General features: G+C 44.8%; 1 protein-coding gene across 1 annotated transcript in view; it reads right to left on the reverse strand.

Annotated features, from left to right (window-relative positions):
• Positions 1 to 14966, reverse strand: part of FOXO1 (forkhead box O1) — a 65358-nt gene extending 50392 nt beyond the window's left edge. The window contains exon 1 of the mRNA XM_032679630.1: positions 14111 to 14966. Coding sequence (XP_032535521.1) covers positions 14111 to 14710 — 600 coding nt within the window. The 5' untranslated portion in view covers positions 14711 to 14966. The remainder of the gene's footprint in view (positions 1 to 14110) is intronic.
• Between the last annotated feature and the right edge of the window lie 10332 nt (positions 14967 to 25298).

The following is a 25298-nucleotide window of genomic DNA, read 5'->3' on the forward strand; positions in this document are numbered from 1 at the left end:
CTGCAGGATAACTGCTGGAAAAATGACTTGCAGTGATTAAAAAAGGATTAAATGGGTTTTATAAGCAACAGTATCTGTTGTTAAACATGCTAAAATAAAATTACAAGAGTTAATAATCCATTTGCTTCAGGGCATAAACTAATCCTCATCTAAGGGTAGCAGAGATGTGCTTGTATGTCAGCTCGATATCTGGTGCAACAACTCCCTTCCACAGGCAAGCAATCCTTGCTTTTAATTCCTGGCATTTAAAAATTGTCTTTCTTGCCTCAAAAAGAGAGCACGCTATTGCTCAGGCCTTCAACTGACCTCACATGATTAAGTGGCGTTTACTAGATACACCATTTCCTTGAGGGGCGGGGGTGAAATGCATGAAAAGGGAGGAAAACAGTTTAATTGCTCCACATTTCAATATTCTGCTCTCAGTTTCTTTAAATACAGTTGTCAGGGCACTAAAACCAAGCACAAGAGCTAAAATTATTGTAAAAAGCTTAAAAACATGAACAAAGCATTAGTACTTTCTATTAGTACTTTTCAGTGCAAACAGTTCATCAGCCAAATCATTTTGTGAGAAAATCAGATGTTTGAGACAGGCAGCAAGGGAAGGTTTTTAATGTCTTAGAACAGAAGAATTTACTCTGCCTGGTAATAATTAAAGCATTATCTAATATCATAGCTTGGTTCTCAAAGATGGAATAGGGTTGACGTACAAAGTCCTTGAGATTATGATTCCAGCCCTCTCCAAACCCAAATCTAAATTCATGAACCTTACTAACAGATTGGCTAGTCTCCCAGATAATTGCTTCTGGACAAAACACAAGATGGGACATGACGCGCTCAATGCTCCAGTGTGGTTATGAATTTTTGGTTTCAAACACCAGTTTGCACTATCCCACAGGTAGGACAGCTGCATGCTGGGGACACTCCTCCTCTAGCTCAGGACAGCTCCTAGTAAAACAAGTCTTGAACATCAGCCCCACCGAACTCATTCCACAACTGACCTTTCCCTCTACACTGCCAGGCTACACCCACCAGTTTTATCTCTCTGCAAATGTTTTATTATCATCTTTGATTTTTAGGGGGGGTGCAAATTATAGCTGGCTCGGTTTGATAACCCAAAAGATCAACATTTGAACTGTGATTTCAAAAAAGGACTTTGCAATTAATCACTTCAAGTCACTAGCAAGTCAGATCAAGCATGTCCAGCGTGCTTCTGCAAAGTTTGGCACTGATCACCCAAGAGAGCAGTATCAGTACTAGAGCCCCATGTTAAACTGATAACTAATGCAAAAAATATAAAATGCCGAGGGGGGGCAGGGGGAACTAAAACCAAACAAAACAAACAAAAAAAAAAGTCTCTGAAACTTAAATTAGTTTTACAAAGAATGCAAACATACCATTTCATACCACTGTATGTATATATTCCCTCTCCTCCCCTACTGCTGAAGCAGCAAACCATGCATGGCAGATGGCATGATTCATCTGAAGATTACTCTAGCAGCACTCTATTAGCCTCTAAGGAGTAAACTAGGATAAAAATATTCTGAATGTTAACTGAAAGTAGGCAGTTGTCATGAGGAGTCGTCAGGTCAGTCTTCTTGCTTAGTCTGCAGAATTTTCCTTTCAATCAGCAATAAGCACTACACATGAAGATAACATCACTTATTTGTTCTACCTATCAGGAATTAATACAGAAGCAAGAGAAGCAACTGCAGGACAAAAAGGTTTGTTTTCCCACACATAAGTAAAAATGTCAGGTCAAGAGCCACAGAACATAATGCTAACCATGGCCCCAGCCATTTCTGGTGAGATGGGATAGATTCGGTTTCTAGAGACTGCACATCTTAGCTAGGGGAGCAACTTTCCACATGCCCAGCAGCTGAATGCAAATCTGCTCAGTTGAAAACATGGAAGGGACCTCGGGAAATCTGTCCCTGCCCAAAGACATCAACAATTATGCCCACCACCCCATATGACACACAGAGTAACTTGCCACGGAAGTGACAAAGGGCCTGCATCACATTCAGTGTCAAGGCAGTCTTACCAAGCAGCCTGCTTTAAAAATTCAGTTAGAGCACTATAGTATCAGTCCCCCTGATTCACACAAAAGACAGGAGTCAGCCGTACTGCATGTCTTCTCTCAGAGGAATTAAAAACCATAGGAAGTAAGGAATTGGGTTTCCAGATGCAAGGAATACTGAGCACTCACTCGCTGACCTGTTGGACTAGCACAGGTTGCCTCCAACTGAAACAATATCCCTCATTTGAAAAAGAGAAACAAAAAACACACTTAGGTGGTTCAGATTATGCTGACAATAAAAAACTCATTACAGTGCAGGATACTGCCCCAGGACTGACCACTGTAATTGCCTGGACTCTGGGCCCCAAACTAAAAATCTCCTTCCCATATAAACAGTCCAAAAGAACTGATTTATTTTTCTGCTCCATCAACAATAATCCTCAGTCAACAGAAGCTGAGTATTTGGTGGGTTTTAATATGCAGGTTAACCAACCAGGGGGTGAAGCCAGTAACAGTTGCCCTCATCTTTGGAGAGAAGGTGGTGAAACTGTGCTTAATGTCATCTCTTCAAAAAGGTGTTTTCTACATATGTATACACTACCACGTCAGCCTTGTTGCATAACCAAGTTGTGCAATCATTGCAAATTCATTTACATCTTCATTTTTGTTTCAGAGCTCCAAAAAGAGGAAGGAGAGATCTCTGTCAAGGGATGGTGTGGACTTTGCAGAAGTCCTTGGCCACAGGAGGATAGTCTGAAGAAGGGTTGGAGGCAGTGGGAGGGCACCAGGACACATTCACTAATGCCTCTACTGCTCACCCAGAGCAGATGTTTGGAACAGAGTTTTAGTTAGAAACCTCAAAGCAAAGAATGACTTCATAGCATCAGGGGATGACTAGCGTTGGCTTGGGCTGCAAGCAGAGAAGATTATGGTTTCTCCTTTTAATGCTTATTACTATGTCATTGCCACAGAACTGTAAAGAAGAAAATGGCAAGAGCGCAGTATCAAGTTTTCATAGACTGAACAAACTGGATTATTCAAGAGTGACTCAAGTTTCCTAACAAGCACGGAAAAGTCGGTATTAAGATAGTATCTCTTGATTTTCCCAAAATCAATTGCAACAGGCTGCACTTTTAAATTCTGCTTTAAACTCTTATCCTTGTTTGTATTTCAAGAAGGTATTTACTGGATTTACTACATTTGTATACAAGGAGGAGACAACACACCAAAAATACCAGAGACCAGACCCTAGATCAGCACTAAAACTCCACCAGCTAGAATATATACTCACACAATGTTGAGTTCACCTTGCAGTAAAGGTAAACCCTCAGTCATAAAGATCTGACACCATAGTTTTACTTGTAGGCTGTGTATATTCATCAAGGAAAAAGGAGAAATAAGGTAAAAAAATTAATCCCCCAACTTGACCCAAAGGTGAAAGTTCCTGGTTCAGCCCTATCCATCCAACTCAGAGGTTTACAGACATCATGCCACTTGCATTTAAAATGCTGAACTGCCTTCCAGCTCTGCCTTTATTTCCAACTGAATGATGGCAGGGACAAGATACTATAACAGTTGTGAGAAAGTAAAGCTGCTCTGAGTTAAGCATGCAGCCACACTCTGGGTTTTCACATCTAACAAAAAAAAGTATACTTTTTTGGTATTGCTTCCTTCACTATAGATTTCTCAATATTAATCAAGATCTAAATATATCTAGCTAGATAAAAATATATAGTGCATTTTTATTTATGTCTAAATTATATAACACAATTTGATCAGATCACATATGAGGCTGCATCCTCATCCTGAACTTCAAACACCTTCTGGTTTGAGCTGCAGACCTGTCTGCCGAGCAGAGCTCAGCTCAAAGAGTCAGGGTTGAAGCAGGACAAGCATAGCAGTGTCAACAGGCAAACAGCAACTGCAAAAACCTTAGGAGCCTCACCTGGCTCTGGCAACTGAACCTTCCTAAAAGTCACTACAAAGTTCATTAAAAAAAAAAAAAACAGTAATAATAATGAATCTAAAAAAACCTAGTAGTAATAACGAATCTAATCAATAAACATTTACCTGGGAACAACATTTCATAGAATCACGGAGTCATAGAATGGTTTGAGTTGGAAGAGACCTTAAAGACCAACAAGCTCCAACTCTACCACCACAGGCAGGGACATCTTCCACTAGACCGGGCTGCTCAAAGTCCCATCCAACCTGGCCTTGAACACTGCCAGCGATCGGTCATCCACAACTTCTCTGGGCAACCTGTGCCAGTTTCTCATCACCATCACAGTAAAGAATTTCTTCCTAATATCTAATATAAACCTACTCTCTTCCAGTTTAAATCTTTCACTTTAGCACAGGCATTGGTTTCCTCACCTGAACCTCCGGAGACATTGAAAGACGTTACTGAGGAATAAAGCCAGCAGCACAGTATCCTCCAGAGAGGCCAAGGGATATACCTTAACTGATTTAAGTAGTGAGGTATCTATTTAGTGAATCACTACAAACTTCTCAGGTAACTGCAAAGAGGAAATGTGATTCCTTTCCTTGACCTCCTCTTCACACCTGAGCAGCAAGCAGAAAAGTACCCACAAATGCACCTGGAAGACAGAAGCATTTCAGCAGGACTCTGCTGGCAGGCTTGGCTCCTGCACGAGGCAGCTGCCAGGTCACAACTCACTGAAATCTGCACAGCAGCACTCTGCCAGCATTGAGGCAGAACCCAGGCTCTAGGCTTTCCCAAAAAGCCTCCTGCTCACACCTCCCCACACCTCCCAGTGCTTCCACATGAGAGGACGGCTGCTAGGGGCAGTTGGGAGCAGCCCTCAGCCCCACAGTGCTTGGATGCTGGAGCTTCATAGGGCAGTCCTGCAGGGGAAGGGTGCGAAGCGACAAGGAAAGAAGAGAGGGACTAACCAAACAGTCACAAGTTACACCTGCTAATTGCGCTTTTCCAGGCATAGACAACAACAGCAGGTATAATTCCTCTTCCCTCAGAGCACTACCGGGATGCCTTCAGAGAGCCAGGTTTTCTGGAAGAAGGGGCTTGGGGGGTGGCAAATAATTATATTTAATTTGAAGGTTCACATTTGAAGAGAATATTTTTGGAAAGAGAAATCAACACATTAACAGTGAGCAGGAGCACAGAGCACATAATCCTTTCACATCGTGACAAGAGAGAACTGCGGAGGCCTGCTATGAAGCATGTCTGAAAAACAGCATCTTCATTTTTTGAATATCTAATTAGGAGTTTCTATATATTGCAAAGCATTGCTATAAGATATAATTTAGTTGGCAAACACTAAAGATCTCTTAGTCTGTAAGTATGCTTTTGGCAATCAAAATTCAAATCCAGATATATATCCAAGATATGTATGGCATTGGTACCTTTTTTTTAATTCTAACAATTACAATCAAATTAGCAGATTAGTTCAAATCAGTTTTAAGCATATACCAACTACAAGCAAATGAGCCTATACCACCGCAACAGTATATTTTTGGATTATTAGTATCCTTACTCCTGTTAGCAGCTCCAAATACATTTAACACATATTAAAGGGCACTAAAAATCTAAAAAGGCTACAGATGCCAGAACGTAGCACCAACTTGAAACTCACATATGCCAAAAAAACATTTGCAATTGCACTAATTCCCACTGTGGGAACCGAAAGGCAGATTCATATAACACAATGGGCAACAAATCCATTCCTTTAATTTCAGTCGCCAAATTTTAATTAATTTCCATCCAGGCAAACATTTCTGCTGATCTTGCAGGATGTAAGCTCATTTGCACAATAAATGCGGTCTAACAAGTCACCACATTTATAGCAAGTTGCTTCAGTCTTATCTAACTGCATAGTTTGAAAAGTCAGTGATGGGTAAGTGAAACCCCACCCACGTCACAGTTTCTGGAGTTAAGCACAAGAAAACTGAAGAAGTCGCTATCTTCCCATTGCTAGTGAGACCACCAACAGCATATTGAAAATTAGAGTCCATATTCTGAATTATGCGTATACTCCTTATTCAGGAAGGGAAAAAAACATGCACTTTGATTTTCTCCTACAAAACTAATGTCCATATTCCAATGCCCCAGAGCTCCCTTTTCAATAAATCAATCAAACTCAAAGACCCTGTGCTGTATAAACTTAAATAGGTCAGCATATAAGCAAAATGGCCACAAGTTTTCCCTGTGTCAGGAGGCACATATCACTACAGCACTAAAGCAGACACCACCGGGGGTGGATCTGGCAGCAGAATGGGTAAGTGGGGCAGCTCAGGACACAGCCTGTGCATAGCAGCTGCTGCCCATCCACATGTGGCCAGCTCCAACACGGAAACTTACGGCCAGGTCCAGGTAACCAGGAGTGGTGTAGGGCCCTCCCTGATGCAGTACTTTTGCTCACTTGCTACCTCCTCCTCTGCAGCATCAACAATGGAACAAGAGAGCGGTGCCAATAGTGCGCGGCTACCAAGCTGCAGGTCAGCCTCACCAGCAAGCGGCTGCTCTCTGCATCTCCTGTCCTTATGAACCTTCAACTTTGCCCAAAACTACAGTTTCCATGGAGAGCACAAAGGCTGCTCACACATATCACTCCGTATATACACACCATTCATTTCATTAAAAAAGGTTTTAATTTCCTTATTTCCACGCATGATGAACATTTCATTCTGGTAGTAGCTAAATTACAGGAGGAGTGTCTCTAACATTTTCAGAGGGAGACACCAACATGCAAGAAGCAGAGAGCAGCCCACTTCAACATTTCACATCCTGGCACAGAAGCATGGAGGCCTAGTAATAAGCAGCCTCTGAACAATATTAAAAAAAAAATTAAGATGCTAAGTAAGAAATCTTATATATTGCAAAGCACAGCTAGAAGATGTAATTTAGTCAGCAAATACTATGGGTTAAAGGCATCTCTGCTTGCAAGCACTTTTTTGGTAATCAGTCCAAATTTACATCTGAATATGTACTATTTCAGAGACCATATCCCCAGTATGTTCTCTCAAGTACACATGTGCCAGGCCTCAGAACCTACACCTCTTAGACCTCTGTAACAACAGCTTTGACAAAATTAAAAAGGAGCCCTTCATGCTCACACCAACACAAGCCTAGATTGCACACACCAGTAAAGCACTTGGAGAAGCATAGGCTACTTAGAAATGCAATCACAGCCATCCCTGGCATGCTGTCTTGAAGCAGCAACAAGACTGAATGCAATTCCAGCTGCATGGATTCCTAGCATTCCCAAAAACTAGATTTCTAAGATTAGAACAAGAGAAGACTTGTACCTTTAAGTTTAATTAACTCTAGAATAAGATGTCTTTTCAAACAGAACTATAACATCATTGATACTATGCAGTGATGCAAGATGCCTTTAACAAAAGTAAGCTGTCTAAGCAAACCTAGCGTTGCCCTCCACTACTCCAGCGATTCCTAATCTTTGTCTGACACGGCAGCTGTCAGAGTCCCAGGAGGTTTTAAGTGACTACATTTTTAAAGCTAGAGTCACTTCTGATCCCAGGTACCACAAACCAAAGCATTGCTAAACCTTTACCATTCGTTACAGAAGTGCTTCAAAACTTAACACATTTGCCTCCTTAGATATCACTTTAAGCAATCTAGTAAAGGCCAGTATCCACTATTGAAATCTAGAACAAGCATGAGGCCTAATGAAGTTCTTAGAAGATAATCATCAACCCAGTAAAAGCAGCTGACTTAGTTCTTTTTATTCCTCCACCTTCTACGTTAAGAATGAAGACCTACCAAGAAACCTCATGATACAGCTGCTGCACTGCTCACTTAAGACATCTGCATAATACAAACTACACAACAGGAATAAAGCACCTTTGTTGGATGAACACAAGTGAATAATGTTTACTAAGTATATTTAGAAATAATAGTTAAATGTGAATAGCACGTGTCCTCATAGATCAATTCAATTCATGCTGAAGCTCTCTACAGAACAGCAGAGATGCTGTTCTTCTAAATGTGTCTTCCCAGTGCACTTTATTTCTGAATGCAACCTGCCATCATGAAAAGCAGTGTTTCCCCAGTATTTAAAACCCATTTTGGCAACCAAACTTACAAATAAAATGCTAAAAACTTCATTAAAATATTAGTATGCACTACCATATGCTTAACTATAACTAGCTGCAGCCAGCATCCGTGAATTTGAAGTTCCTTCCTCACAGGAGTTGACAATAAAGTAAATATATCCATCTTCTACATATTTCTGAAAGAGGAAAACAGTAAACTATTTATCACGTTATCTTCACTATGTCTTACTTTATTATTCATTACTCAAGGTTATAAAATGACTTCCATTAGGAATCCTTGTTCCATATATGAACTTTCTCCCAAAACAGAAGGGGCTGAGGGTTGAATCTCTGTAGCCACAGCCTTACATATTTCACAAGCCTGTGGCTGCAAAATGTATCTGCATTTTTACTCCTAAAGCCAAGCACTCATTTTACAACATATTCACCAGTTGAGTAAACAGAGATGAACATATTTAGATAGCATTATGCTTTGAAACTGAAAAAAGCCTGAGTAGACATCTCAAGACTACATAATTTCAGGAGTCTTATTAAAAAACCCAAAATATTGCCTATTTTATTGTTGATCATTGTATTAAAAAAAACAAACAAGAAACAAACCACCTCACATACCTCACCTAAACGTTTTGTATCTTGTACCACACTGTTTCCCCTTTCCATCCCAGGCAACAAAAGCCCCAGTTCCTGAAACCACCAACTTCACCAATAACTTGTAAAACCATGTAAGTGAAGCAAAAATAATGTTAATAAGGAAACAGCTGACTGTGCCACAAAGAATACATGGCAAAGAAAGCAGTTACCCCATTTTTGTATCAAAGTTCTTTAAAGTCAGGCACTTCAAGAAAATTTAGTTCATTATGTCAGTATACAAAGCCACTCGCATGTTTTGTTTTGTTTTGGTGTTTAGTCTTACTTATAATCTTACAAGTAAATGAGCAGATATCACAGCAAATAGAAAATAGGCAAAGAAAATTAAAAGACAATTAACACATAATTCAAGGCCCTGATGGGAAGCTCAAAACCACTGAAGAATGCTGGGGCACATTGGACCAGATGGCACAACCCACTGGCAATGGGCGTATCTTGAGCATCCCAGCTGCTGAGAGGTGGCTCAGTCTGTCCTGGCCTCGGCCTGCCTGCAGGACAAGGCCAAGGAAGCCCACCCCATGCCCCAAAAACAGAGCAGCATCATATAGGTTTGAGGCTAGAACAGACTTTTTCCTTCAAGCAAGAGCTGAGGTCAAAAGGACAAATGTAACAGAAGAAACAAAATTTAAGTTTAAAAGGAACAAACAGTTAAGAGTTTGTTTCAATAAACGTTGTGATACAGCTTTGCCATGAGTTACTCAGGCACAAGCAAGGAGAGCACCTTGCACTTGCAAAGACTAAGTTGAACTTTCATATCTGAAACTAAGCAAAGTGCAAGCTGGTGACTCACAGACAACGTAGGCTGCTACAAGAGACATTTTGTTGGCAGCAAGCAGGTATGCAGGACACAAAATAGTTTTCTCCCAACAGGGTCGGCAGAGGTTGGAACTGGCGTAGCCATTTCTCTGAGCATGCCCCAGCTGAGGCCAGGTGTCATGGCAGAGCAAACTCAACTACAGCATCCAGCTGTTGAGGCTATTACTAGTGCCACATGTAAAAAGGTATGACTGTAATAGCATTTACCTTGACAGAATCCATAAACAGAAAACCAAACATACACACTTGTATCTGCATATGTATGTGTGTGTGCTGCATGTATGTATAATACAATGCATGGTGCTGGGTGGGGGTACAAATCACCTAGGGAAACATCTAAAGGGACAGAGGTAAATGACTACAGGTATGTAATCAGTACTGAGGGAATACACAGCAATTAAATGCAAACTTCAATTCAGTTGAGCACAATTCAATTGTGTTATTTCCACCTAAAAATAAAAAGAAAGCATAATAAAAACCTCACAAAGATGATAGTTAAGGTCCCTTCTAATCCAAACTAATCTATGACTGTGATTCTATATAGTCACTTTAAATAAATCATACAAATTTTCACAATTTAAATTGTTCATTATCTAAATTCAAAAGCTTCAAACAGCTTCATCGAAGATTATTCTTGATTTCTCAGCCTTTCTAACATTTTTTTACTACATGTGGCTTTCAAATCAAATACACCGCAACCCAAAATTCATTTTGCATAGAGACCAATCCACTACAGAATAGAGTGCTGACCACCAAGTACTCCTATGGTAAGGCCATGTCCCATGCCTGTTTTGTCCTCAGGCTTTGAAGCTTACATACACTCATCCTTCTGCAGCTAGATATCTATTCTCATTCCTTCAGTAATGGCAACAAATGCATTTAGGTGATCAAGTTTCCTTGGGACTAGAAGTCGAGGAGGTATACATGCTCATGTGACCTTAGCACCTGCCACTGTGAAAAATCAACAACACATCCACCAACAGATGAGTGACACCAAAACTCCATGTTTTCTGTTTAAGAAAGTTACAGGTTTTTATTTGAACCCATTTTCAAAAGCAGGCTAAAAGGATGAGACCATTCAAGGAAGCTTAACTGTGACACCACCTTTACAATAAATCCCCACACTTGCCATAAGGCAAAGACATCATGAAATATGCACATCACAGAGATGTTTTATAGATGATGATTAGCCAAAAAGCTATCAGATTTAAGTAAAGGAAGAGTTAGCTACAGCTGCATTGAAGTTCTTCTCTCTTGTGTCTCAAGTCCTGTGTCTCCCACTATCACAGGAAAGGAAAAATGTTGCTTTCACTTAACTACTACCAGGAGAAAAGTTTCATTCTTCCGTGCAACTTGCACAACAATTTCTTTGTTATCTCTGAAACACATCTTGTTCTTGGCTTCTGTTTTCTCTGAGCAACACCAGTCACTATCGGCACTCATTCACAACCAACAACGAAGCAGGTCTGGCAGAGCACATCTCAAGTGCTTCATTCAAGGCAGCTACACCATGGGAGTTCACAGGGACTTTGCTCCCTTAGAGTTCATAAAGCAGAGTTTGTGACAAGAAAGTCTGGAATAAACTACTTTGTATGTATAAATGAGAACAATTTTACCTACTTAAATAAGCTACTAATAATTTTATGTTAATACCTTTAGCTTATACCCTTATTTTAAAAGTCATTTTTTAATGTTTTTATTCGGAATAAATTGGATGCTATTTCAAGCTCCTAACAGATCATGTTGACACTTTTGAACTTCTTTATTCAGTAAAAAATGAAAAAGCATCTCAACATCAGGTATTAAATCAGGACAGTACATATTCACAAGCATTTAGCCCTCATTTTCTAGGCAAAAGAAACACAGCCTTGCCACTATGCAGAAAGTGTACATTCCTTTTTAAGTTCTCATGTGTTCCATATATTTTTTGTATAATTAAAAAGGTGCCTTATTGCACTCATAAATATGCAAACCCCAACAAGACCAAGTATCTCGAAGTTTTACTTAAGGGGAAAAAAAATACCGCCTCTTTCTCAGACTGCGTCACACCAGTGCACAGTGTACTCCCAGCCCTAAGTCAGTGCCAGGCTCTAACGCGAACCCGCGCTCCCTCTGTCAGCAGAAAAGTCGGTTGCTAATCTGTGCTCATCTGCCGAGCGATGTTCCTCCTCTGCGGGGCCCTCCGCTGACTCAGGCTTTGCTCCCAGCCCTACGCCTGCACCTACACCAGGTCCCCAGACCACGAGCAAACCAACAGCTCCCAAACTGCAAAAAATAAAAATAGTCGTTTCTCAAGATGAGCCGTGGAGAAGCGCTGATAAACAAGGCAAACGGGCTGCGCGCCTCAACCAGATCGGTTATAGCATTGACACCCAGTGGCTGCTGGTAACTAAACCTGAAAGTGTGTTTCAGAAATGCCACGCTTACTTAGCTTAAGTGGTAAAATCTGCAAGTATGTAACTTTCAGGGCAGCCTGGCAGTGATGCAGCCAAAGGAAGGGATGAGAGCAACATGAATCCGATGCATAAAACAGTGACTATTTAATTATGGAAGGAGAGTACATTTGTATTTACCTGCCAGCAGTGGCAGGGTACGTACTGCACTGTACCAGAGGGTACTACAGCCAAAAAACATACCAGTAACAGCTCTCCCTGTCATAGCAGAGGTATGCGAGCATAGGAAGAGCTCTATCAGAGGGAGGTGTGCAAGACTTCTTCCTTTCTGAAGCACCACAGGACGAGCAGCAATAAAAATAGGAAGAGCCTAACAAGTTATACAGCTATCAGTGTTTCTTATTTGCTCGCTTGAATTTGGGAGTTCTTTTATTTTGGTTTGTTTGGCTTTTAGTTCTCTTCTACTCCTTCTGAAAAAGCACTTAAGGAGACTAAAATACCACTGGAAAAAAAAAACCAGCATTTCCAAGTGACAAGTTACCTATTTTAAAAGTTGTCAGCTATCAATCACTTCCCTCCTATTAAAGTTTTTCATGACAGATATCTTCAGATAATTATCCTTAAAATTTTTTTAGTCAAACACATCGATAGAAACTAACAAACGACTTTTACGAGCCTTAAAAGCCTTCAGCTAAAATGAGTTACAGATCAATCTGCATTGCCTTAGCAGGATGTTGCTTACCTCTAAAAAAACCCCAGGAATTTACAAAAATCGGATGTAACAGACATTCCTAGCGATGCAATTAAAAACACATAAATACAGGATTTGAGTTGACGCTTTCTTTTTTTTAAAAAAGGCAAATAATACAAATACTTCAAAGCGAAGCAAAGAGTTCGGCTGGCCCTAACTGGAACTAAGTCAGGAACACAGCAGAACGCGCCGATGCCGTGCTGGGTGCGTGCACCTCACGAATTTACTGCCATCATTTAATCCCTCGCAGGGCGGAGGAGGCTCTGCCTGTACGCAGACGGCAAAAACTCGCTCTGACACTCTCATGCAACAGTGTCACGAAACCCGGCATGCTTCTGCCGCACATAGGGGCATGGGTGGGTGACACGTTCTCGACAGAGGCCTGGGAGGAAGAGGATTGGTTCACAGCAGCGTTAAGACTTTATCACCCATTGGGAATACAAAGCTGGAGGGTACCACGGGCCTGGCACTGCCACACAGCCCCCCTGGAAGCTTCGCCTGGCTCGCCCTCCAACCGTATGGGGGGTAGCCGGTGCCCACGGGGCCACTAGGGACCTGGCAAACGGGTCCCCCAGGAGCCGGGGGTGGCAGCGCCGCAGCCGGCCCCACCGCCTGGCTCTGGGCAGCACCGGCCGCTCGGCTCCGGTCGGCGCGGGACTGAGCACAAATCCCGGCCGCCAACAGGTTGCTCCCACTGGTCTGCTGCGACGGCAGGAACTGCGCTGCGGGAGGGAGGGAGAAGCTCCGTCTCACCACGTAACACGAGAAAGACGCTCCGGCAATCCAAGTTTAACAAAGCCATCACGACAAATATTGCGGCTTACTCATTAAACACACGGTATTTCTGCAACCCTTGTCCTGCCTCCGCTCTTTCCCCATCCCTGTTTGCCTCTGTCCCGCTCCGCCGCCCGACGGCAAACCCCTGCCGCACCGGCACGGACTGGGGCCGGGCAGCCCCAGGGGCCGCGGCGGTGCTCCCACGGCCACCCCCAGCACACGGGTGTTGAGCCCCGGCCCTGCCGGCCGCCTCAGGGGAGCAGGAGGCGGCGGCGCTCCCGCCGGGTTTGCCCGGGGACTGCGCCGTGACACCGCGTGAACTTTTGCTTTCGGCGGGGCAGGGCTGGCGGGGGGAGGAGGGCGGAGAGCGGGGGGGCGGCTCCGGCCCCTCCAGCGCCCCACCGGCGGGAGGGCTAGGACGCTTTTTTTTCCCTTAGCAGTTTTCCCTCTGGAAAGGTGGAAAAAGAAGTAAAAATTTAAGGTTAAAAGCAAAGCGTGGAGCCGGACCACTGCAGGCTGCGCGGCGGGCGGCGTGCAGCCGGGGAGAGCGGTGTGCCCAGCCGCCTGCAGCGCTGCGGCTCCTGCCTGCGCGGCAGCGGAGCCTCCCGGGACCCCCCTCCGACGGGGCGTCCTCCACCACCCGCCTCTCACCTTCCAGCCGGCCGAGCTGTTGCTGTCGCCCTTATCCTTGAAGTAGGGGACGCTCTTGACCATCCACTCGTAGATCTGGGAGAGGGTGAGCCGCTTCTCAGGGGAGCTCTCGATGGCCTTGGTGATGAGGTCCGCGTAGGACAGGTTGCCCCAGGCGTTGCGACGCGACGAGCTGCTCTTGCGGGGTTGCCCGGCCACGGGGCCCGGTGACAGACCGGCCACGGGCGGCGGCACCGGCGGCACCGGCGGCGGTCCCGGCGGGTGGAGGCGGCAGCCGGCCTCGGGCGCCGGGAAGTCCCCGCAGCGGCAGGCGGCCGCCTCCGGGGGGGCAGTGGCGGGGGGCAGTGACGCGAAGTCCTCGCTCTCCTCTAGCAAGCTGAGGTTGCTGATGAAGTCGGCGCTCAGCGTTCCAGAGGCGGCGGCCCCGGCCGCGGCCCCGGCCGCCCCCTCGGGCTGCCCGCCGCACGACGGCGCCGGGCTGGAGGTGGCCGAGCTGGGCGGGTTGAACTCCGGCCGCGGCAGAGGCCAGGTGCAGGAGCGGGGCCGCGGCAGCGGCTCGAAGTCGGGGTCGATGTCCACCAGCTGCGGTGCTTCGGCCATGGCGGGAGCGCGGCGGCAGCAGCGGCAGTGGGGTGGCTGGGGCTCAGCGTCGCCGCCCCATGCAGGCTCCGGGCGTGGATCGGCGCGGCACCGACGGCGCGGCCGCCAACTCTCCTGGCCCCGCCGCCCTAAACCTCCGGCCTGACCTCCTGGCCCCGCCGCTCTAAGCGCTGCCCCTGCCCGGCTCCCGGATCCTTGCCCTCCGCGGCAACTGCAAACAGAAGCGACCCGGCCGCCCGGCGCACACCGACTGGAGCGACCGCCCCGCGCGGGCCCGCCTCCAGCCTTCCTCCTCCTCCTCCTCCTCCTCCTTCTCCCGGCGGGGAGGGACGGCCCGCGCCGCGCCAATGGCAGCGCCGCACCGCCCGCCCGCCTCCCGCCGCGGGGCCGGTTTGGCAGGAGGGTGTCGGTGCCCCCGTGCTGTGTCTGGGTGGTTTTTGTTTTCCGGCGGCGGAGGGGGGTGAGAAGCGGCGGACGGCGGTGCCCCCCGCGGCCGGGGCTGCCCGAAGGCAGTAACTGCCTGCACGGCGAACCGCGGGGGATTGCCACGGAAAATGCACCCGCAGCCGCTACCGGCGGGGTCCTGCCGCCCGCATCGACGGGCCCGGTGCCTGACGCCTCCGGGGATCAGCAGGGGCCGGGGAGCATCCCTCGGATGCAGCGGGGTGGCTGGGGGAGTGCACGGAAGCGGGGAGGTGATGTTCCCACCAGCATCCCGGCAGCGCTGGCTCCGAGCGGAGCGCTCCTGCTCCCCGTCCGCCCGCCCGCCCGCCCCGCGGGGGCCCTGGCAGCCCCCGCGCACGGGACCGGGGGCTGCGACAGCTGCCCTGGCTCCCTCCTTCGCTCCCTCCCTCCTTCCCAGGCCGCTCCTCGCCAGAAAGTGTCTGCGCCTCACGAAGTGATAAACCTCCCCTTCGTCTGAGCGTGTTTTCCTACCGTGAGTTGGTGTTTTATTCCATGAGCAGCCGCGGGAGCGCGGGATAATTTCATTTTAAGTCAAATGTTAAACATATTTTATATTTTTCCCGGCAAACCCCAAGGGCACACAATTTATTAAAGCTTGTATTCCTCCCTTTCAAAAAGGCAGAAGTTACAGGACACATCACCTCTACCTCCTCAGCCCATCCACATTCAAAGATATATAGAGAAATATATATAGAGATAGATACATACATACATGTTCGAGGCAACTCAGAGGTGTTACTCTGTTTAAACTTAAAAAGAAGACATTTGCTTAAGCTAGGGAAATGATCCCAGGGATGAGGCACGACTCAACACCTTGTTCGAATTGGCAAATCCTACTTTTCAGAAAATCTGTTTTGTTCTCAATAGGAGGAGTGCTTTTAAAAAACATATTTCAGACATGGTTTAGTAAGTGACAAAATTCACAACCAGCCATGGCATTTGATGTTGCTTGTCAAAGAACCACCGGAGCTGGGTAACTGTCAAAGCTGAGCCAGAAAACCTGTTACTCTTCTTCCCTCCTCTATGCATCAAGGCAGAGAGTGTTAATGTTATTTAAATGCAGTTCATTGTTCATATAAAAATATTTTCTGAAAACGAGTAACAATAATGAAGGGGAGAGAGTACAAGACTGGATTTAGGCCCACAGCATGTAATTTAGTGGCAGATCATACATCTAGATACACATGCTGTCTATTATGAAAACACTAAGACATACACAATGACACCCAACTATGTAGTTTGTGCAAAATATGCATGAGTGCATATTAACTGCTCACGTTTTAAAGCACTGTTTTTGTCATGTTTATTTTACCAAATGCCAAAGGTGATTATACCTTATTATAGGTTGGCTGCTTGTCAGATTTCAGAGTTGCTTTGCCTCTAAGTCACTTCTATGTTTTGTAAATCCTTTAAAGGATTCAACCCACAAGTTTATATTGTTTAGCCCACAGATTTTAGAAAACACCTAAACACCTTTTTTTTTCCAGGTTTTTTTTCAGTTAAAAAAAAAAAAAGCAAGCAAAATAGTCACAGTTCAAGCTAATAACTTGCATGCCATGTTCAACTTGGAACAGCTTTATGTGGCAGTGTTACACAACTCGGCTGCAGTAGTTGCCCTGCAATAGGGGAGAGCACCCTGCCTAGGAGAAGCAGAGGTTATATAATGGTGAGAAGCAGCCAGGGACGTGCAGCGAATGGATGTGTTTAAATGGGAGCCAAAACAAAAGAAGTGCTCAAGAACACAGAGCACTTTTTCTTTCCTGGGTTCCTGAAAAAAAGAGATCTAAGAGCCAGACTGGCACCCATCCTGCTAAAGGAAATGGATTTATTACCCAGGCTTTCTTCTAAGGACTTTTTTTTTAGTCTTGTAGTCCTTGCTCTTTTATTTTGTCAAAAGTAGAGATGTTATTCCCTGAACTCAATTAGTATACATAGATGTTGAAAAAAAAAACTTTCATTTTTCAGATGCCAACTGTGAAAACTGGGAAGAAAGCTACTGCTGGGTGATTTTTAGGAAGCCCTGGTGTGTACATGGTTCAGCCCAACTCATTCTGCAGGACAGTGGTTATACCCCCCCTTTCTTGGCCCTACATCGCATTGCTGTTGCTCACCTCACCTTCTTGGTGAGGCTCTGCCACATTTGTGCCTGATATCACTGATGTTCTTGCAGCTCAAAAGTTAGCAGTGTATACAGTGAGTACAGACAGCAGTTTGCAGTGAAGGGTGAGGGGCATGGAGGTAGAGACAGTAAAACCAGAATCTTCCAAATGCTGCATTTGCTCAGCAAGTGGGTCCCCGTGACTCACAACACAACAGGCAGGGCTGAGCTCTGCTGCAGGGATTTTGACTAGTGCTTGCTAATGGCTGGGACCAGGTCTACTGAGGTTTGGAGGAAGGATGAAGGCCGATGAGACCTTTCCTGGGATGAGTAATGCTGGCAGTTTACTCTGACTTTGGCAGAACTGCCCAGGTGAGTGAGTTCTTCTCTAAGGCCCCAGTCCATGCATGCATGATTCTCCACTTTTCTTTAGGACTTCTCTCCATCAAGTATTTGGGGATCAAATTAACAGATTTTAGAGTCAAAGCAACAAAGTGACATGCATGCAGTGCACAATACAAATGTCTAACCCTGTCTACACTGCTCTCCCAGTGCACTCCAACACTGTTGACCACACTTAGGAGATGCCACAGTGAACAAACCCACCCATTCTGCTGCTGAAGGGGAGCTTCCAGCTCCTAAAACAGCTCAGTACAAGAAATTTTCCTGCATCTACAAATGACAGCATTAGGTTTATCTCATCTCCCACAATGCTGAAATGCTGATGGATGCACCACAATTCATTTTCTACTCCCACCCTCCTCCTCCTACACTCCACCTTTTCATTTCTCTACTCCTACTCCTGCTCCTGTTTTCCACTCCTCTATAATACAATGTCTCCTATCAACCTTAGCATCAACTTGTATTTTTTTTTCAAATTTAAGACCTGAAGATTGCCTTTTATCATCACTGGAATAAAGTGGAGCCTTCTATTCATATTCTGGGTCTGAGGAAGCCAAAATAAAGGATCTGTGCTGTCTTTTTACTACTGTCTGTATAATTCACTTCCTGAGGTTTTGATCAAATTCAGCAGGAGATTACATAAAGTTGAAAGCACTCATACTCTATGTACAGCTCTTTTTTTCTACATGAGTGTGCGTGGTGAGAGAGTACAAATGTTTTAACAGAATAAAAAGCAGCAATGAAATACCAATTTTTGTGTGGTATCATAAGAGCTGGGAGAAAGCTCATTTTCTGAGGAGGGATGGGGAAGTTCAGCCCCTCCAGTTTCCTCCCATGTCTCTCAAGAAGGGACTGACTTTGATTGGAAATGCATGTTTCCAAGGAGCCTAGGTTATTGCCACGGGACCTCAGTCACATCTGCTCCCAGCCCAGGGTAGCTGAGTGCTGCCCCACACAGGAGGGTTTGGACATGTCCTGGTTGAATAAGGCATTTACATTGCCCTGCTAAGAGAGTTCAAAGTGTCTGAAGCTCTCCCAACCCATCTGAGGCTTCTTACTGAGCCACTGGAGAAAGGCAGTCCCTCTGCACAGCATTTCAGAGCAGGAGCTTCACTGCTGTGAGTTTCCTCCTGGCACTACTCATCTCTCTCCACCAACCAAATGAACCGCAAATGGAATTTAAAGATCTGCTAAACCCTCACCACAGTTTGGTAGTACTGAGCTCCCACTTCCTTTCCACCTGCCCTCTGCCTCCTGTCTCACACAGCAGCACCCACAGGCAGGGTAGGGTCCATCTGGGAGAGGTGGAGGTCACATTTAGGATCACTCTGTGGTCAATGGAGAGAAACACATTCTCCCTGTGAGTGATTCACCACCCCAGATAGTGGAGCTGACTGGCCATTGAGAAGCCAGGCACTTACTCCTGGTGGTTCCCATTCACTTTTAGCTAGCTGCCTTCAGGCCAGCAAATTCCACTCGTCCCACTTTATAGTGCACAGAAAACACATAATCTCTGATCTCTCTGTCATTGCATCAACAGTAAGAAAAAGGCTATGCCACACAAAGTTGGGCTTACGGGCTAACTGGGCACTGCAGAGAGACAGCAAAAGAAAGGCAAGATGACTAGTCCTGCTTTTCAGGAGGAATTGTGGCCACCATGAACACTTACAATGTGCAGAAGGCCTCAGAGAGGATGCATGGGCAGAGACCAACTTGGAAGCCAGGTCTACCAAGACCCGGTCCTTAGGCTTAAAAAAATTCATGTCACCAAAGAGTTGTCAGGTACTTGCTGGTGAGGGTTTTGAAATTACCTTGGTTTAGGTCCATCTCTGCCTACACAAAGGCAAAAATCTTGAACACTCCCCAAGAGGCAACAAGGCCCTTCTGGATTTACATCTGTGTGGTTAGAACTGGGGCCATGTGCTGACTGCATTGGTTGCCCACCTCACTGGCCATATTTCAGACTTGAAAACTGACAGATCCTCAGTGTGGTGCAACTCCAGCCTCCAAAAAGCCTTCAAGGAGCCCACTTCTTCTCAGAGGAGATGGGGAACTGTGGCTGGTGATGGGAGAGCTGCCCAAAAAACCAAATACCATCTCCTTCACCTCCTCACAGCCTGCTGCAGGGAGCTGGACTGCTGTGACAGAGGTTTGCACAGCAGCTGCTGCATCCTTCTCCTTCTCTCCAATCTCCTACTTCTTCTTCTCCTTCTCCCCCTCCTCCTCTTCTTCACCACCAGCAATTGACAACAAGCCTTCAAACCAGACAGCAGCAACCCAAGCCAGCCCCTTCCTCCTTCACCAATTTCTCTGTAGCAGCTTTAGTGGTAGAGAGCAGTCAGAGGGCTTGTCAGGCACTGATGCCAGGAGGAAGGGTGAAAGGGAGTTGTAAAGAGGGACAACGGTGGGGTCATGCTTCCCAGACTGGGAGATGGAGCTGCTGGATGTTGGGCTACCAAAATCTTGGTGCAGACCTAATGGCTGCTGATGTTGGACCACCCTGGCTTAAAAGAAGTGCCGCAATAAATATTTAGTTACAAAAGTTAAAAAATAATTTAGTATTAAAAATATTTTTTACTAAAAATAGATAGGAAAAATATTTACTATGTGTTTTGGGACAGTTTCCTTTGATGTTGCTCATACTTCATTTTTTCTCAGCATCTGCAAAAATGTAAACAGTTAAGATTTGAGGGCAAGATTTCATGGAACCATTTCTAAGTTACACTATTATAAGGAATCAGAATTTAATTTTACATTTTCCTGTGCAAAAGCTCATGCCAGAAGCACTTGTATGTTTTTTCAACCTAAGAAAAGAAATAATAATAAGACAACTTTACCGGTTGGTGTGATTTATGCAGCTCAAATTCCTGTTAAGCATGGCTCTTAACATTTGGACAAAACTATATTCACTGAATGAGCTCAAATGAGGCATAAGTTACTGGGAACCAGAATCTGCTGCCACAGTTTGTAAACAGAAGCTAAACAGAAGAAAATATTTGACATAAACTGCTCTCAATGCTGTCACAACCTAGGTTCAAGACCTCCCATTTAAACATATGTCCTCTTGCACCCACATATACACACGCATAAGTGAAAGATTGAGGTACAGTATGACCAAGAAATGGTCCTTACCAGGATAAATACAATAAATAAATACCAAAGGTAGTGTCAGCATAGCGGTATCTGGTTTTAATGTGTCATGTGCAATCACTGGCTGTGATGTAAAAACAGAAGGCAAGAGTTTATCAGGCTTCAGATTCGGCTGAATCACCTGGCCCACCCCTATGCAAAGGCCAATGTGCCTGGAAGTAAATACAGTTCAAGTGCTGTGTGTGTTTTCCAGGGTGTTGAGTTTCTGTTTTGTTGTAAATATGATCTATTACAATATTCTCCCACATCCCACTGTCAATGTTTAAACATTTTCAGGTGCATTTCTCATTTCTTGGTTTCCTTTATATATCACTGAAGGAAAAACTGACTAGCTTCGCATGATAGCTTTTGTATATTAAATAATTTTATTGTGTTTGAGCAACAAGCTAAAAACAGGACACTTGACAGTTATGATATAATTCAGTGATTTCCCTTCAGCCCTTAGAAAGGAAAATTCATGGCACAGTACAATGCAATGCTTGACAACTATTTCATCTTCTTTTCCCTTGTTTCCCTGGAAAACTGATAGCTACCTGTTTTCAAGGAGAAAAATAATTTATAGCCAGAATCAGCAGGAAGGCTGGCAAAAAAAATATTTTTTCCATTGTTGAATTTGTGCTTGGAAAGCATATTTATATATGTATATAACTGGATTTGCATACAAAGAGGTCATTATGTATATGCCACACAAATACATATGCATGATAACATTATATGCATTTTTTGCTAGATTTATATAGATGCAAATATGCTCAGACAATAATAGTAAGACAGTATTTTGGCATATATGCCTATATTCCTATGCTGCTGGTGACTAACACACTACAGAAGGCAATGTTTGGGCAGGACACTCAGTAGGTAAGGTCTGTAGTTAAAAAATATAATCCATAGGGTAAATATCCACAGCAGGACAGCAACCCTAGGCGACCCTAGCAGAAGGACAGCAACCCTACACTCTTTTATCTCTCTGCAAAATGGGTATAATAATGTCTATCCATTGCAAACCTGATGTTTGCAATGTTAACTGGTAACTGTTGTAAGTGCTTTGAGATCTGGCGCTGCAAATGCAAACCTTGCTCATGCCTGGGTTGTGAGGAGAATATACTGATGAAACCGAAACCAGCACGGTTCTACCTAAAGGCAGAGGCACACCACGTACCAGCCTGGAAACATATAAGAGCAGCAACCAGTAGTTTCAATTTTACAATTGCATCTGCCAAGCCCCAAATAGTGAACCTCAACCACGATCAGACAAGTTTGTGCCATGTGATCAGTAGTGGGAAGGCACATGTTGGGCGGCAGTTTGGTGGCTTCTCTTTTTATGCAAAAAGGAGATGGGGATCACCAATGAGATTTAGGAGGGGGATTGAGGCAGAGAAAGGCATGGGCTGCAAAGGGGTAAAATGGTGGGGCTATTCAGATCCATCCACCCACACATTAGAGAAATGCTGCTGCAGCTGTACAGAACTCAGCAGTGGCTCCCTGAGAGACACCCACTTTCACTCTTTGCTGCTGTTGTGGCTGATAAAGCAGCTTGCAACAACAACAACAAAAAAATCCAAAACCTCAAAAAAGACCCAAGCAAACAAAAACTGAATCTGACAGCAACTGGACTCTCTGGTATCTCTTTGCTGTGGCAGGGACCTGTTCATTGAGGCACAAACCCACAGGAGATATTCTGTCCTCTCCAACAGGTGCCAAAGCCACTGGAGGATGGGAAATACAATGAAGGGGAAGAGGGGAAAGAGTGAGAACAAAGGAAAAAATGAGAAGAAAGAAAGGATGGGGGGAGATAAGGGAATCACAAAAAGAAGTCACAATGAGGGAAAAACCCTAAAGAAAGGAAATGAAAAAAATAGAAAGGAGGAAAAGAAACATGGAACGAAGAGAAGAATGACCAGTGTATGAAGAAAAAGGATGTGTATCAGAGCACCCCGAATTGAAAATTTTGCAAAACAAAGAACCCTCGAAGATACTTAAAAGACACTGAAGGACTGTCATTCCAGAGCTGTGCCTCCAAGCGTCAATGGGCAACCCCCACAGGTGTCCAGAGCAGGTCTGCATGGGTTACTCCTAGAGAGCTCACCCAGGCCACGTTAACATCGCCACCACAATGTGCATTGTGGAGATTTAATGGGCAAATGGATCCAGAGTTTCTGTCCTTGGTGCAGTCAGAAGTAATATTGCTTTTCAAAACTCTGCACTGTGGTGAAGTTCACACGGTCGAGTGCGTGCTGGAAAGCTGGACCTGCGCCTTGGTTTCTGCCATGCATGAACCAGTCAGCATTTCCTTTCCCTGTGATCCTGGGGCATGGCTGACGTTGCCCTGCAGCACTCACAAGTCTAGAGTAACTACCCCACGCTACAATTCCCTGTGATGTTTCCAGCAAAATCAGGCAGTGCTGCAAAAAGATGGAACATCTGGAGTTGACAAAGGAGTCCTTGTCCAGTGGTGCTCCATCCTGAGCAGCTGGGCACAACGCATTGACTGATGGGCTTGGGGATGCCAGGGACTGACAGCTCCTCATGAAGTGGTATATCAGGCAGCCAGCTGCTCTCACACCTTGACCCACCTGAATAAACAGCAAGGCACCCTCAGCAATTCTTGCAAGCCATCTACCCGGGAGGACCCAGCAGTGATAGCCACTGAGTGCTTGGATACACACTTGAAGAAGCACTCAAGAGTCAAAATAAAATGGACAAGGGATAAAACTGAATTTTAAAGAATTCCTTAACATATATGGGTTTGTAAAAAATTTGAACCTTTCATAGTTTTGTTGTAAAACTGCATTTTTACATTACAGGAAATTCAGTGCAGAAAAGCAAGAATCCTTGTTTATTTTCCAGATCTGTCAGATGTACTTTCCTTTCAGTTGATATCTTCTTGTAATGTTTTTTTTTAATGAAACCTTTTCCTTTTATTTACACACCTCATCCTACTCTCTGTAAAATATCTGCTGTGCGGTCACTTTGCAAACAAGCAAGAAGCACCCTGTTCTCACAAGACTCAAAAAGCACTACTATCCCTAAACATGAAACTTCCTGCAAAATAAGACTTCTTTAATGAAAAACAAGTAATGCAATTCTAGATGCTGAAAGTGTTAAGGCTTTAACACAGCCAGGCAGAGTTGCCTTCTCTGTTGTTCCTGAACAAGCCTTTCCAACCACTCGTGATGTCAGGAGGCGCCATTCGGACAAATAGCAGCAACCCACATCTCTGTGGATTTTCCTTGGCCTCCATAAATAGGCACTTTCTTTGCTGCTCCATCATGTGAGTCTAATGAGCGTGGTTTTTTAAACATTGAAACTAAATCAGCAGTGCAGATACAGGCACCAGTCTGAGCCTGTCTAGATCCTTTCTCCTCAAGGCCCTGTTAGCAGAGGGGCACCCAAGTTGTGAAGCAGATGTACAGCCTCCTCCAGAGCAACATCCAAAATCCTGCACAGCAGTATGTAACCATTCAAAGTCAGTTCCCCAAACCAATAAAACTCCATGCCTCACACTTCTGAAAAGCACAGAGGCAAGGAAAGGACTTTCTCCAGAGCCACAAGGCTGTGGAGAAGGAAACTACAGAGGCAGAAGCCCAAGGCCAGGAGATGACTTGGTTTGTCACCAACAGTCTCTAGGTTTGTCACTGTGGAGACTGACCAATGGACATAACTGTGTTTTACACCTCTTGTCTTATGGGGCTGGCACCTACATAATTCAGACCCCTCCAGGGCAGCAACTTCAACCAATGATGAACATCTGGAAGTTTGAAGAGAGGTAGAAAGGGTGAAGAAGGTGGTATTCAGTCATCTGTGGTCTCTGTGAAGAGTGGGAAGGATAAGAAAAGGAGAAGACAAGGAAGAGAGAGAACAAAGAAGCCCAAAATGATGTCATCATATTCCTAAAAAGCTATCAAAATCTGGTAGCTGAGAGAGGAAATTGTAAAATTCACTGCTGAGTACATAGAATTTCTCAGCAGCTGGCTGGTTATCAAGGGTCGTAGTTTGCAGATAGTGATGACCAAGTATTTCTGACTCACCAGAACAGCTCTCAGTTTTATTTTCTTTTCTGACAGATCTTCAGGAATATGTCTTGTCCTCCTGCAGTTTTTGAGCATTACAGGTTGGCATTATAACCTTTCACTTCAATTCTTGTTTCTCTAGGGACAAGACAGTACTTTGTGGCCCAACGCAGCCCAGAAGAAAGTCCTTACAGAAACAGTAACCCAGATCACTTTCAGCCCCTCTTTGGTCTTCGGCTTGATCCAGCTACAGGTGAGAGAGGAGACTCAGTGGTTGCTGGTGATATGACAGCAGCAGCCAGAGTACCTTAGAAGCCAGATGGATGGTTAGCAAAACATCAGCTGTGGATCATTGACACATCGGTTACACAACTCTTCATCCCAAACACCGCTGTTACACCATGGGTAACACTCCTCCTCCATGATCAAGCCCAAGATTTTCTTACAGTGGTCAGAAAAAACA

The sequence above is a fragment of the Chiroxiphia lanceolata genome, chromosome 2, assembly GCF_009829145.1.
Source record: "Chiroxiphia lanceolata isolate bChiLan1 chromosome 2, bChiLan1.pri, whole genome shotgun sequence".
Lineage (NCBI taxonomy): Eukaryota > Metazoa > Chordata > Aves > Passeriformes > Pipridae > Chiroxiphia > Chiroxiphia lanceolata.